Source organism: Natrix helvetica, assembly GCF_964273705.1.
Source record: "Natrix helvetica genome assembly, chromosome: 4".
In the NCBI taxonomy this organism is placed as follows: Eukaryota; Metazoa; Chordata; class Lepidosauria; order Squamata; family Natricidae; genus Natrix; species Natrix helvetica.
This window is the reverse complement of record NC_138550.1, coordinates 124,996,957-125,012,251: the sequence shown is the minus strand read 5'-3', so window position 1 is coordinate 125,012,251 and position 15,295 is coordinate 124,996,957. Positions and strand designations below refer to the sequence as shown.

The 15,295-nt window shown below is 37.6% G+C and overlaps 1 protein-coding gene across 2 annotated transcripts in view; it reads left to right on the top strand.

Moving 5' to 3' along the window:
• Positions 1–15,295, top strand: part of LOC309391720 (ras-related protein Rab-10-like) — a 29,662-nt gene that overhangs the window by 3,532 nt on the left and 10,835 nt on the right. The window contains exons 2-4 of one of the 2 annotated variants that reach the window (XM_081952388.1): positions 7,084–7,142; positions 11,685–11,745; positions 12,860–12,998. In XM_081952388.1, the coding sequence (XP_081808514.1) occupies positions 7,103–7,142; positions 11,685–11,745; positions 12,860–12,998 (240 nt within the window). In that variant the 5' untranslated portion in view covers positions 7,084–7,102. The remainder of the gene's footprint in view (positions 1–7,083; positions 7,143–11,684; positions 11,746–12,859; positions 12,999–15,295) is intronic. The other variant, XM_081952387.1, reaches the window with a different exon arrangement.

Here is a 15,295-nt window from a genome sequence, read left to right as displayed (position 1 = left end):
AAAATTCCAAATTAAATTAATTTTTCCTAATTTTCTTTTCCATAATGTCTTGAATTATCAGATCTGAAAGTTCTTCAAACTGATTCTCAATTAGAATTTTAAAAAGTAATCTTTGGAGTTTTAAAGCAAGACTCTCAAAACAAAATAGTACTTTGTATGTATCAAAATAAAGTTATCAAATTAATATTCTAGCTTTAAGGAAAAACTAATTGTGCCAATAACATTTTTCAAGAGAAGGATCATATGACAGTTCACAAACATTTGCAGTGGCATGATAATTTGCAATTTGTATGCATGATAACATCTAACTATAATACTTCAGCAAGTTCACATTCAGTCTGGGTTGAACAAATTCTTGTTATTAATTAAAAAGCCAATTTGCTTGATTGCAGAAAAGTATCATGCATAGTATGTCGACTGTAGGGTTGCATACATAGGGCAGGAAAAATCTTTGATGACTACTAGCTAAAAAATTTAACACTAAATAAAGGAATTTAAAATTGAGGATAGAAACAAAGGGACTGATTAATATAACAGAATAGAAGACTTATGTGCTATTGAAGTTAAAACATTTACTCTTTCAATAGTAATTTTACTAAAAATTACAATTACAACAAAAACTAATACAAACTAAAAAAAATACAAAGAATAGAAGATGCAGAAAATAAAAAAGAAAAAGTAGAAGGAGAAAATAAGAATGTAATAAAGTAAAGAAATATACTTCCCCTTTATAAAAATATAATCAATTTTAGTAACTTATCACTTATTTAGTAACTAATGATCTTCCCACATTCCATCTATCTATAAACAAATCCAAAAATGTCTCACATTTCAGTCTTGATTTCAGCAAAAGTCCTTTAAGGGTTACCACAGTTAACAACATATTTATTTTAATCTTGATCAGATAGACCAACTAAAGATTCCTTCGTTTACTTTTAAATGTCTTGATCTTTATTCCCTTTAAACAGAGTCTATGTTTAGGCAGAAAGTCTTAAAATTAGTTTCTGGGTCCATTGTTCAAAAATAATCTTTAATATGTCCAATATTAAAATATGCTTAATTCTGTATTTGAAAGTTGAGACTGAGTTTTTTCCTTAAATTGTAATCATTAGTTTCTTATAGTGTCTTTTTTAAACTTTTTTTAAAGTTTCATTATGTTTTTAAAAGAATTACAATAAAAGTATTTTCCCGTGGAAAGGATTCATTTTAATTAATTCCAAATCTCAATTCAAATTTATCTAGTCTCTTAATCCATTTGTAACTTTTTAAAATCAAAGTTCTGATCAAAGTTATTTTGCTGTTTATTTTTTTTAATTAACTCTTTAAGCTTGTGTTTAAAACTTGTTTTTTCTAAGGATTAAAGGAAACTCACCAGATGCTCTGCTGTAAAACTTATCAATCCAAAGATTCAAAATAGCTGAAAGACAATTAATAAGCAATTTCCAAAAATGATTAGAAATGGAAGTATGTGAACCCTACGTTTTTTCAAAGGGGCTGACAAGCAACTGTCTGGAGCACTTCTGGGCAATCTCAAGTCCTCTTCTTGTCCCGAGAAGAAATATCAAAGAGCTGGTCTACTCACTGGCTCTTCATCATGACACGTTCATTGCTCTGCTTTTCACAGAGTCATCTTCAGTCTATCATTTCTTCCCCAAAATCCAACACTCCTCCCTATTCTGTGAGTTATATCCATACTTGGAATATTATACCCAGATTTTGATTTTAGGAAAGACATTGACAATCTGAAGCATGTGCAGAGAAGAACCAATATATTAAGGGTCCCAAAAGGAAAAACATGAGAAACAGGAAGTAGGCTTATAAACAGTGGGCTTAAATGACAATGAAGTAGATTTTGTTTGTTGTCAGGAAAAGAGTCTTAGTGATAAGTTTTTAACCAATTTTCTCAGGAAATTGTGAGCCCTTCCTCACTGTATGTTTTTAAATAGAGGATGGATGGCCATTTCTCATGGGTGTTGCAATCTTTATATTTATTCCATGAAAATACTATACAGGCATCAGTGGGAGAATTCAATTTTTTTTACTACCAGTTCTGTGGTGTGGCTTGGTGGGCATGGCGTGGCGGGTGTGGCAGGGGAATGATACTGTAAAATCTCCATTCCCACCCCACTCAAGGGGAAGGTTACTGCAAAATCCCCATTTCCTACCCATCAGCTGGGACTTGGAAGGCAGAGAATAAACGGGGACGGGGCCAGTCAGAGGTTCTCTGACCTACTCAAAATTTACGCTACTGATTCTCCAGAACTGGTCAGAACCTGCTGAATACCACCTCTCAGCACTTGACTGCTTAAAAACTCATTGAATTCAGTATCCAATGTGTTTTGAAGCAGAAATTTTGTTCCAGCATTTGTCTTTCTCCCAGTAGTTGATGCACAAGGAAGAACTTGCTGATGTTGGCTGCTTTGTGACTCACTATTTCTTCCAGCCAAAATAGCAAGTCACATGGTAAGCCAAGGAGTTTTCTCCGGACTCGTTGGTTTTAACATTCATTGCGTGTTCTGGAATGAATTACCAACAAGTACTGAGGTACCACTGTAGTGCTTTTTTTTTTCTTTCCTAGCATTTTTTTCCTGCAAGTGCAGGTTTCACTTTTTTATTTGAATGAACCAAGTGTTGACCTATTTGGTTGCATGCAACAGGAATTGACTGGCTGGCTTGTTGCCCAAGTCTGATCATCATAGGCTGATGGAGTGTGACTGGCCTAAAGACATCCAGCTAGGCTCCATGGCTGAGATAGGACTAGAATTTCCACATAGCCAGTGGTGTCATGTTTTTGAGTCTCTTCAGTGGACCTGCACTGCCACACAAGTGCTGAATGCTCTCCCTAGCGCTGGGGCAATGAAAAGCCTACCGTGTATGATGAAAATATCTCAGCCCTTGTCTGCTATTCACTAGCGCAACCCCTTTCCCCCCCCCCCCCCGTTGCTTTGTTTCCTTTTGAGAATAACTTGATCTAGGATGGCGGCAGGGGAATAACTGTTGTGCTTTGGTTGCAAAAGAAGAAAGAAATCTTGGGAGTTAGGACAAGACTACAATACCCATCAGTATGAATTAATCCACATTATATGCAGAACAAATACAGTTGTTTTTTTTGCAGACTCACCTCTGGAGTAGCAACTGAGCTAAAAGTTAATCAGCTCAACTTCCAAAGATCTCTGGATATATTTTAGCATTATGGAGACCTGGGTGCATCATCAGTCTCAGATCAATGCGGGACATGTGTGAAGGGGAACATAGTTTAATTAGATGTAATGGACATCATTCTGATGGAGAAGTGATTCAGAACCTGTGAATCAAAAGGATCTCAGCAAGATAGAGAAGTAGTGGTATCCAAACTGAGCATTCTCATGGCACATGAGAATCAGCCTTCAAGTTTTAATTGTCTTTCATTTGGCATATAGGAACAGCAAACTGCTCAGTATAAATAGATAGTCATTACAGCAATTGAAATGGAAAAGACAAAATCACTTCTTTCCAACCATGTTTTTGCCTTGGGCAAATCTTTCTGCCACAGCTAAAGTCTTCAAAATATTCTGATAACATATCTTGTTGGAGTTTGCTGAGGGCAATAAATGCACTCTTGTATTTAATTTCAAAATCCAGCCAAGGTATAAAGCCATGATGATGAACCTATGACACATGTGCCACAGGTGGCATGCATAGCCCTCTCTGCAAGCATGCCAGCCATCACCCCAGCCCAGCTTCATCATGCATGTCCATGCCTCCTGCTGGCGAGCTGGTCTTCAGATTTCTGAGGTGCATGTGTGGGGCATATATGGAGATGTATGTGCGCATGCACGGGGTGGGGTGCATGTACAGGGGGTGCTCGCATTGCATTCTGGGGCCTCATGCAGTGCCCATGCCCTGTTTTCGGCCTGGAAGGCCTCCTGCCCCAATCTGGATGCCAAAATAGGACGCGGGGACCCCACAAGGTCCCTTCGTGCCCCGTTTTGGGCCTGGAAGCCTCCTGCACCAACCTGTAAGCAAAAAAATGGGTGAGGGGGGCGCATGCACGGGAGCGGAGAAGCATGGGTTGCATGCACATGCACGGGGGCATGCATGCATTGCATTATTGATGCAAGCACGCGGGCATGCTGTCATGCAGTCATGCATGCGCTTTTGGCACGCGATGACAAAAAGGTTAGCCATCACTGGTATAGAGGATCAATCACTCGTGGCCCATTCTGAGCAGAAAGGGCTATTCTCTTCATGTAGCACCTGCAGTACTATTGGATATTGGTGTGGGAAGAATTGTCCTATGACACATCTTGGAATATTGAGCATGACTCTGACTTTTTCCTCCCCAAATCTTGCCTCAACAACCCACTGATACAACTTATTTGTTTGTCTCTATTGCTCCGTTTCTTTTGGTTGCATAGCTTTTTCAAGGTTCTTTTGATGCATGACCGAAACAATTACCTGTGAAATAGATATAGATATACAAAATATAATAAAATGAGTTACTTTTAGATTTGAAATAAAGGGACATAAACAAGTGGAAATTTCATTTAATATGACTGAAATGTTTGTGCCTGAGCAATCATTTCAGTGTTAAAATAGATAAGATCCATAACATTTTATACTATAAATCAATTGTGTGGCAGTGTCAGCTAAAGCTAATTCTTGAAGGTTTTAGATACAGCAGCTTTGTGCATTCTGTAGATTGATCTAGGCCAGTGGTGGGCAACCTTTTTTTTCAACTGAGCCAAATCTCGCCAAAACCACGATTGAAATTTACTTTGAGAGCCACATTTTTAAAACCGAAAATACATGGGATGGTACACTGTTTTTAGTTTCAATAAGTTTTTATTGAGAATATTCTGCATGCAAGTATCCACATAGGTCGGGAGGATACAAATAACACAACTAATAAAACAAAAACTTTAGAACGATATTATTTATCGATAATGTTAAATTCCGTAAAATTTGCCTTACAATGTAGAGAAAATTACATCCTGACATTGACTGACAAAGTCACAACCACTAATGTGAACATTGGCCTTGCATTTCCTTGGATAGTTTGAGTAAGTCAGGTTTGTATGTTGTTGTTTTTAATTTCATCTCTCTCTCCCACTTTCTTTCTTTTTTTCTTTTTCTTTCTCTCTCTCTCTCTGGCTCTTTGTCTCTCCCTCCCTCCCTCCCCCATCTCTGTCACTCTGTGTGTGTGTCTGTCTGTCTGTCTGTCTCTCACTCACTCTGTGTGTATGTGTGTCTGTCTCTGTCTCTCCCTCTGTCTCTCTCCCCTCCCTTCCTCTCTCTCTGTCACTCTGTGTATGTGGGTGTGTCTGTCTCTCACTCATTCACTTAATCACTCACTCTGTGTGTGTCTCTCTATCTGTCTATCTTTCTCTCCCTCCCTCCCCCTCTCTGTCTCTCTCTGTATGTCTGTGTGTGTGTGTGTCTGTCTGTCAGTCTCTCTCTGATTCCCTCCCTCACTCCCTCTCTCTGTTCCTCTCTCTGTCTGTCTTTCTCACTCACACACACACACACTGTGGTCACCTTGTTGAGTGTTCCAATCACATTTGAAACACTCAACAACTGGCCTGCATTTATGGTATTTTGCAGCATTCTGCAGTCATAGGACCAAAATTGGTTGTCACTCGCCCGGGCTTTTGCAGAAGCTTCCCTCCGAAGCCCGAGAGGAGGGAGGGGAGCGGGCACCCGGCACACAGAAGAGCCGCATTAAAGGGTGTAAAGAGCCGCATGTGGCTCCCGAGCCGCGGGTTGCCCACCACTGATCTAGGCTTTTCAGCTAGACTTGATATTTAAAAGGCCTATTGTAGTATGTGACTAGTTTTAAAATCCTCTTTTACAAATGGTTTTCTAGCTAAGGCATAGCTAAAACTGAGTGTGCATAGGTCAAAATCTGCAGACTGGTTGCTTACATTGGCTACACAGCAGTGCACAATCTGCATCATGTACATCTGTTGTATGTCGGCTACAGAGCAATGCACAACCAAATTGTAGAATGTACTGTACTTAGTAGAACAGTTGTTGGTGTGATTGCTGTGCTCACATCAGCATGATGTCAGGATCCATGTCAGAGTTGGATGGTGATTTTAAAAGTGTGATTTATTGTTGTGACTTTTGTCTAATTTCCGTCTTTCGAAAGTGAAAAAAATTACTGAGACACTGCTTGAAGCTCCAGCTATGATTCCCTTACCAAGAAATACAGTTTATGCCTATTATCTCTCATTCTCTGTTTTTCGCTTCTTGCAAATAATATTATAGGTAATAATGTGTAGTCATGCCTTGCTCTTTTGCTCCCGACCTTAAAAATGGGCAGTGGTTACCAGTCTCTGGATTCTCCTGCACAGCAGCCTTAGTTATTTGACCCCATGGTAAAACTGGTTGGAAATAACTTAGCTTAAAAAGTAGTTGTCCAAGTTTCAACTCATTCTTCACCTATGACAATTATGTTGTACTAAAGGTGTTTGTGCATTATACCCAACTGGTGTTATTTCCCTGCTTCTTTAGCCACCTTTCCTTTCTATGCTAAGAGAGCAAATACCACATTGAAAGCATGTGATTTCCATTGTTAGAACTTTTATATGAACCCTCCTCTACTCCCTAGTATTTGACACCTTAGGGTTTGGTGCATCCATCTGTGGAAAACACACAGCTTTACTACTCTTACCATGATTGGGTTAGAAGTACAACTCTTGTCAATTTTTCCCTTTCTAAAAAAAAGTAAGAGAAAGCCTTCCATTTTAGTGGCCCACCAATGAAGCTGTTTTTGGGATAGTGGGGGAGAGTCAGAAGAGTCAATGACTTTGTTGCCCCCCCCTCAACTGTTGCAACAATGGTTAAGCATCAATGAACTCAACTTATTAGAGAAATGGAAGGAATTCACATAATGCCTGAGGGAGAAGCATAGTGGGATTCAGACTTTAAGTTGGAATGTTCTGTTTCTTAGATGGATGTCCTGCAAATATAATACCACACAACTTTGTAGCAAGAGCTCAGTGTCAATTTTTTAAAAAGTAATTATCTAAATGTTAGATCAGATCTCAATTGGAGGCAGCAATTCTTTTCATCTCAAAGTCCTCTCTCATCTCCCCCTAGAATTTCCTCTCTGAAAGAAATGGGAGTTCCCTCACTTTGCTTAGAGACAAAGGAATACAGTGAGTAAGATAATATGATGAAATGTCATTTCTTGGTGCTTAAATGCTTGTTTCTCATAGTTTGGGGCACTTCAACTCCTGCTCACAATTCCAGTGTTATAATTGCATGTTGCTAATTTGCTAGCAATATTGGAGGGTTGCAGCTGTGGGTAGTAGCGTTTAGTTGTTCAAGATTTGCTTTCTTTAAAAAAACAAAAAAGCATTCACAGTAAATTTTCATTGAAAGCACTTTATTCAGCACTTAAACTCTCAGGGATGGTTGCCCTTCTTCCTCTTCAATTATGCAGTTTTTGTGAATTATAAGCAGCTATAGTTTTCTAATTAAACTTATACGGATCATAAGGCAGCCTCATCACATTGAGAATAGCAGACTATAAAGAATAACTGTTTTTTGTTTAAACAGTGGCACCTCATTGAACACCAGGGAAAAAGTTTATGGGAAGAAAGATTTGCATGTCCAAGTGAACAAGGAGATGCTTCGCCAAATAAATTTTGGAAATATTCTGTGACATATTTTCTTGCAATGAATATTGCATTAGCACAATGAGAAGTATATACAAGAAAGTACTGAGTTTTTAGAACTCTTTAGAGGCAAAACTTATTTTCTGCAGAGGAATTAGGGGCCAACAGAATCCTTTCCTTCTGGGTTAATTTTTTAACCTATTGATAGAATCCTTGCTAATATAAAAAGCCAAGGGTTCTATTCTGCATTTCTTCCTTGCATACTCCCCATATACAGAGACACACATATGCACACATATATCACACAGCCTTCCATCCAGATACTGGCCAAATATGGCGGTTGCATCATGTATTTTCATCTGTTTTCATGAACATTTTTTCAATTGCTTTGTGGCAATACTGAAATGCATTCTTGCCTTGTTTTTTCCTCCTAGAATTTTCAGATAATTACATACTTATTTATACTGTCCCAAATGTCCTTTTGTCAGCCCGCCCAGGCAAATCAGACGGGAAACACAAAAAGCTGAACTAATTTTATTTTGTTGTAAGGCTATATTAAGTGCAAGTGAAAGCATAAACTTCCTGCCACCTGTTTTTAACCATTTGATGCATTAAGGCAGGTTCTTCCTAAGTTTCTTTCTCTGACTTCAGTCACTGGGGGATCTTGTCTTCCTTGTCAGATTGTTTCCTAGACAGTGTCTCTTTTCCTCTTTCCCCAAGGTCATTCCGACATTCCATTACATCTTTTCATCTACTCAGAGATGAGCATACATGAAGCATCACATGTAATTGAGAAATGTATAACTGTTTGGACTTCCAGGGGCAACAATAATCAATAACCTAGTTACCTGCGGGATCGCATCTCACCTCACACATCCTTATGACCAATCCGCTCTCACAGGGAGGGACTCCTCCAGGTGCCATCCGCCAAGCAGTGCCAGCGGGCGGCGCCTAGGAGTAGAGCCTTCTCTGTGATGGGCCCAACCCTCTGGAATGACCTCCCCCCCCCCCCCGATATTAGAACTACTAACGACCTCCGCTCCTTCCGACAGAAGCTTAAGACCCACCTGTTCCAATTAGCTGGCTTAGCAGATTTATAGCTCCATCTTTCACCTCCTGGCAAACATCTTATTGTGGAATTTTTAAGGGAATTTTAATTTTATTTGTATTTTAATTTAAATTTGGTACAGCACATTCTACCTCCTCCGTTTATATGTTTATATATTTATGCATATTTATATTTTGTATCTATATGGTTTTTAATATGTCTGTACACCGCCTCGAGTCCTGTTTAGGAAAGGGTGCGGTTTATAAATAAAAGTTTACTTACTTACTTACTAATTGGTGAAAATAGAACCCAGTGAATGGATCAACTCCCCAAAATTCCTCTCTGGATCAAGCGGAGGACAAGGGTCACCCACAAGTTTGCTCCACACAGAATCTCCCTGCAAAGAGATTATAAAATAGTGATTTCCAGCAGGTTTGAGAGCTCTGGGAGCCAGGGAAAAATCATCCTGCCTAACTTTTAAAGAGATACTGGGTTACCCCACTTCCTCTCTTAATTACTTTAGGAAGCTGCTTGTTATTGACTTCTTAGAAGTTAAGAATCTTCCCAACATCCAATTCTATTACACCATCAGGAGAATCTTCTACCCTGAATGAAAGAAATTTCATGCATGTTTAAGGATTAAAAAGAAAAGTTATACTTTTTGGAAAACAGCAAAAGGGAGCTAGAATATGGATTTTGGAAAGCTAAGAGGATGGATGAATTAATGTCATATTTCTTTCTTGAACATCGTAAGAATTGCTTCTTTATTTGCAAATAGCCAAGTGGAGCAGGAAGTAGATGTACTGTTGTTTGAACATTACCCAGATTTTTAACAAGTGAGAGATGCATTAACTTTGTACTGCAGAAAGTAAACCCTAGCACAGTGTACAATAATTGTTGTAACGATGGTGTGTTACCTCCGTCTTTCCAGAAGCTGAAATGCTTCCACCAAAAGTTGATAAGCAAAAAAGGGAGTAAGACAGGAGGTTAAATATCACTTTTGATTAACAGCCAATTCAGTGGATTCAAAGAGGATTTGGAGGCAAAATAGGGCAATGGAAGAATAAAAGAAATGCATCAATATGGTTGGAAAAATCCAAGGTGTATAGAAAAGTGGGTACATTTATCAAAATATATGAGAAAATCCCATCTTTTTTTGCATGGTAGCATGCAAGTTAGTCTTGATTGTGTTATCTTAGAAAGTGACCAGCAAAAATATGGAGATGGATTAGAACAGCCCTCTTAAATTTTCTGCAGTTTCATCTCCTGTTTAGTAGCTACCCAAGAATCTGGAAAGAAACGTTTGCTTAGGAACTGAGGATACAGTGTGCCGTTTATTATTCTTTTTCAAGATCTCAATCATACTTGATAGTGCAGTATTTCTCAACCTTGACAACTGGGAGATGGGTGCCCATCTGCCACCCCTCTGTCCAGTTGCTAAGGTTGAGAGAAACTGTGTTGTGTCCTGCTGGCCGCCGGCCCCTCCAGTAGTCGAATCAGAGGAGGAGAAGGTATGGAAGTCAGGGTCAGCATGAAGGCAACCTGAAAGCTCTGAGAGGGAAGAGGGAATGGAGCTGACAGAGAGAGACAGAGAGAGACAGAGATAGAGCCTGGACTGTCCGTCAGCCCTCAGATGGAGAGTCAAGAGCCCCCAGATCTGGAGTTGGCTGATGAGGCAGAACAGCTGAGTCCAGTGCCTGATGCACGGATGCGCAGCAGCAGAGGAGAGCAGTGGAAATCCATGGGCTGATCCATGGGAAGGAAGAGCCACCGCTGCTAGCGAAGCTCCACCGTAGCTCTGGGGATAAAAGGCAGGGGGCAGAGATGAATAGATGTGACAGAAAACTATTGATCTCCAGCCAGGTGGACTTGTTAGCCTGCAGTGAGAGAGAAACTTTTTTCTGGCGCTGCTGGCCCTCCTAATAAAGGAATCTTTGAATTAACGTCAGAGGGTTTGTCGTGTTTGGGGAGCTGGATCAGAACACACTGTGATAATTCATCTATACTGGAAAGAATAAGATGTTGAAATCTAAGTATCTCCTTTACTGTTGAAGGAGTCTAGGTATACCTCTTAGAATTAGATTTGGATTGTTGTGTACCATATTTATAATAACATTTAAAAGCCAGGATGATGGGTTTAATTTTTATACAGCCATGCAATCGGATTGCTGAGTACTACTGGTGATGCAACTGGTTCTTATTTCTTTCCTTCTTTCCTTATTTCAACTTTGTCTTTTTGTGAAATTTGTTTAAAATTTTATGTAGAGCTATGAATAACTCATGCATGCAATGCTTATTGACTTGTGTTTTTCACTAACATTCATTGACCCTTAGGTCAATAAATGTATAGTTGATTTAATAAGTCAATATGCCTTATTTTAATTTAGATTAAGTTTTTGTCTGATTCAGCACTCTAGCTGTCTTTTTATAAATAAAAATCTCATGTCAATTTATTATTAAAATTTATGTCAAATATAAAATGTTTTCTGTAGGACTGGAATTCCCCTGTTGACTTATTATTTTTTAAGCATTTCCAACCCAGTATTTTGAAAGTGACCTTCCTGTTTTTATTGTGCCCTTTTAGATGCTGCATCAGCTATTGCTCAAAAGGAATTCAACCATTAATTTGTACAGCTGGCTCCCGACAATAAGGGCACACTTTATTCTTATTTTATAGATCTTACAGTGCAGAAATATCAATGTATTGGACTTAGATAATAATTTTCCTTTTTTTAATGTTATCTTTCTGGAATTGAAGTGTTAATAAAATGATCACTTGTTGAATTTAAACTAAACCAGACTTCTAAATGTGCATTAAATGCAAAAAGATAATTTAATTCAGTTAGAGTGTGCTGCAGAATGTTTCTGACGATGAGATGATTTCTCAATGGGAAAATATAGCTGTGGAGTTTCCATTTATGTGAACATTGCTCCTTTACTGTGCACTCCCCTTGATAAGATTATTTTTTTCTGTCTTTTGATTTACTTTCTTATTAAGAGTTACATTCATAAATCTGTATTTTTCTTCTTAGGCATTGATTTTAAAGTGAAAACAATTTCATGTGATAACACAACTATGAAACTTCAAATATGGTAAGTTTTATAAAGAATATAATTAGCTTTGGTCTTCTAGAGATTCTTGATGTATGCATCAGGATATATACACTTACAAGCCTAATGTGTATGCACATTGATTGACTATGCCAGTCAAGTCAGTTTTTGACTCCTGGTGACTTCTTGGCAAAATTTTGAGAGTGATTTGCCATTGCCTCCTTCCTGGGCTTTACTTTACTTTACTTTACTTTTATTTAGATTTCTAGACCGCCCCCTCTCCCGAAAAGGGACTCGGGGCGGTGTACAGTCAAATTAAAACACAAATACATAGGAATAAATATAAATACACAAATCCTTAAATTAGATGAGGAGGTAAAAGACTGTATCTTAAAGTAAAGCTATTAAAACCATATTAAAAATAACCCCTAAAAATACCCCAGAAAGTTAAAATTAACCCAACTAAAATATCTGGCAGGAGGTGAGATAAAACTATGGATGGGCCAAGCCGGCTAGTCGAAACAGGTGAGTCTTTAGTTTTTGACGGAAGGAGCGGAAGTCGGTGGTGGTTCTAATGTCGGGAGGGAGGTCATTCCAGAGGGTTGGGCCCATCACAGAGAAGGCTCTACTCCTAGGCGCCGCCCATTGGCATTGCTTGGTGGACGGCACCAGGAGGAGTCCCTCCCTGTGAGAGCGAATTGGTCGCAGGGATGTGTGTGGTAGGATGCGTAACTGAGTAACTGACCCAACGCAAGCAGGTGGCTTGTGCCTCAGAATGGGATTAGATCTCATGGTCTCCCAGATTATACTCTGGTACCTTAACCACAGCACCAGACTGGTTCTGGTGTATTCCGAATAGGCCATAAACTGGGTGAAAAGAAACTTTCTTTCATAGGGCAAAAGTCTTCAGATTAAGAATATTTTCTATAGCCATAGTTCCAGTTTTGCAAAGCATCTGCTCTGGAACAGTTTTCTCATGTAGACGGCCTAAGATATATATCAAAGGAAAACCAACTGGATCATTCAAATTTCCACAAGTCAGTCTGCTTCTACTTTTAATTCATAGATACTGTAATTGCACTGAGTACATGTGGCTCTTTGTCTACAGTTCTGCGGTGAAAAATAGTGCTAAATTATCTATTATAATCTATTTTAGGGATACAGCTGGCCATGAAAGATTTCATACATTAACTACTAGTTTTTTCCGAGGAGCGCATGGATTTGTTCTTGTTTATGATATCACAGATGGAAAAAGCTTTCAAGGAATTTCACACTGGATGAAAGATATATATGAGGTAAGCTTCTACTCTTCTGGCCACTTTTGATCTCTCCCTTGAGTCTAGCTGGAGATTCCATCACAAGATTGAATCCATAAATGGCACATACATCAGAGGAAATCAAAAGGAGCACAGCAGCTATTTTGATTTTTTTTCTCTTTATGGAGGATAGGGGTGGAGGAATTGGTATTTTCCAGCATTAAATTGTTGTAAACAAAATCAGCGTCCCAACTTTAGTATGGTGCTCATTTATCTTTTATTTCAATTATGGAATCCTTACAGATAAAATTCCTTAGCAGAATTTTACAATTATCCAGATATATAGCAGATGGTTGGAATATAGAAAGTTGAAAGTTGAAAACAGAGATACTGGATAGCAATGCCAATTATTGGCTATACATAATTCTCCCCACACATAAAATAAAAATAATTAAGTAAAAATAATTTTCCCATTGGCTTGTCTATCTGTCTATATATCTTAATAAATTTCAATCTAGGTAGACACAGTGTATAGTTTTAAAATTCTTTTCCCTTGGATTATCCCCTAAATATTTTCTCTCCTTGGGTTATAAATAAGCAGTAATGGCTCCAAGACAATATATTAAAGATGTAAACCTTCAACAAGAAATTAGATCCTAAATTGGTAGAATCAGAAAGTGGCCCATCCGTCTTTCCAACTAGGATGGCTTATTCTTTTTTGCTTACTCACTAAATATAAGAGGGAGTTTGCTAAATCAAAATTTCACTTGCTACTTTGGTAGTTTTATGGGGTAAATTTAGTAACATTGTACTTTAAAAAACATACATAATCTTGTGGATCAAAAGCAATAGCAAATATATATTTTTATTGTGGAATATGCTAATTTTTATAGAAAGAGTGACTTATCAGATGTCACAGATGTATTTTACATTTCCATATTTCTTTCAGTTAAAAGTAATATACCACGTTACAAAATTATGTGACATTAGATATTAGTAAACATCTGAATAAACCTAGCATTGTCTTAAGAATAACAATAAAGGACAATTTGATTCTTATCTGGAAAAGTATTGATTAATATGCCGAGAAGCCAGAAACCTATTGTCTTTATACAATATTTTATTATTTCTAAATGGTTGCTAGTGTTGGCCTTTGGCTGTAAAGAATATTTATCTACTACATGCTAACTTAATCATATTTACTGGTTTGATAGGCTTGTTTGCAAAAATATAAGAAAATTCTATTGCATTTAGACTAGAGTCATTTAATCCATTCTTTATTATAAGAGTTAACTGGATATCTTCAAAAAGCCCACAATTAGGTATGATGGTAATAAACTTCATATGCTATTGCTACTTTGATATTGTATTCATTGAAATGTTCCTGTAACAGTTAAATTCCCTTTAGCCAGCTTTGCTAATGGCTTGATAGCTAATTTTGTATGCTACTCTCTATCATATTATATATTATTTTATAAAGGTACTAAAACCAGCAATTCTTATTTTGTAGTGTTGAAATCCATGTATTAATCATTATGAAATAGAAGCACTTCCCCCAATTTGTTTAAATTTACAATTTCATTAGGTGAACATGCATTTTAGATTTTAAAAAAATGTAAGTATTTTTGTCTTAATATTCTGCTCTAGCACTTAACCTGAGCTAAATATTAGGCCTCTTAGATGAGTGACTATAACCTGTTGAACTACATGCTAATCTAACTGAAAGAAATGATGTATTTACAAAACTGCAATCTTCATGTTAGTAGTTTATGGCTTATGAAGCACTTTATGCATCTTAGGGAGCCCTCTTAAGGACATTTCAATTTCTTGCTATTACTTTTTAATAGCAAGAATGAATCTCTCCTTCAAGCAATTAAAATGTATTTTGTAGTACAAAGTATTTACACATGTTCCTGTTCTATGCATGAGGTATACAGAAGTGCTATTGTATTATTATTTTTTTGCATTATGTGTATTGTTTGGATGTGAACAATACCTGTGGTTATTTTTATTGGGCAAAATATGTTTTTCTAGTGCTCTTTGCTCCTAAGCAAAATTAATTCCTTACCTCCTAATTAAGTGACTGTGTGTAAACTTTAATCCACCAGGTGATTCCGAATGATTAACAATTAAGGAATAAAACATTTATTTGAAAAGTAGGAAAAGGATAAAATGAGGTTAAAAAGCAGATAAGCAAAGAAAACCGTGGTTCCTCCAGTTCCACTACCAGTAATAATTCCAAGCAGCTGTTAGTGTTTGTGTCAAATCACATCTCATTGCATGTTAATTGCAAAGATATGTTAAATAGCAGATCTGCTTAGGCTCCCAGATTTTTT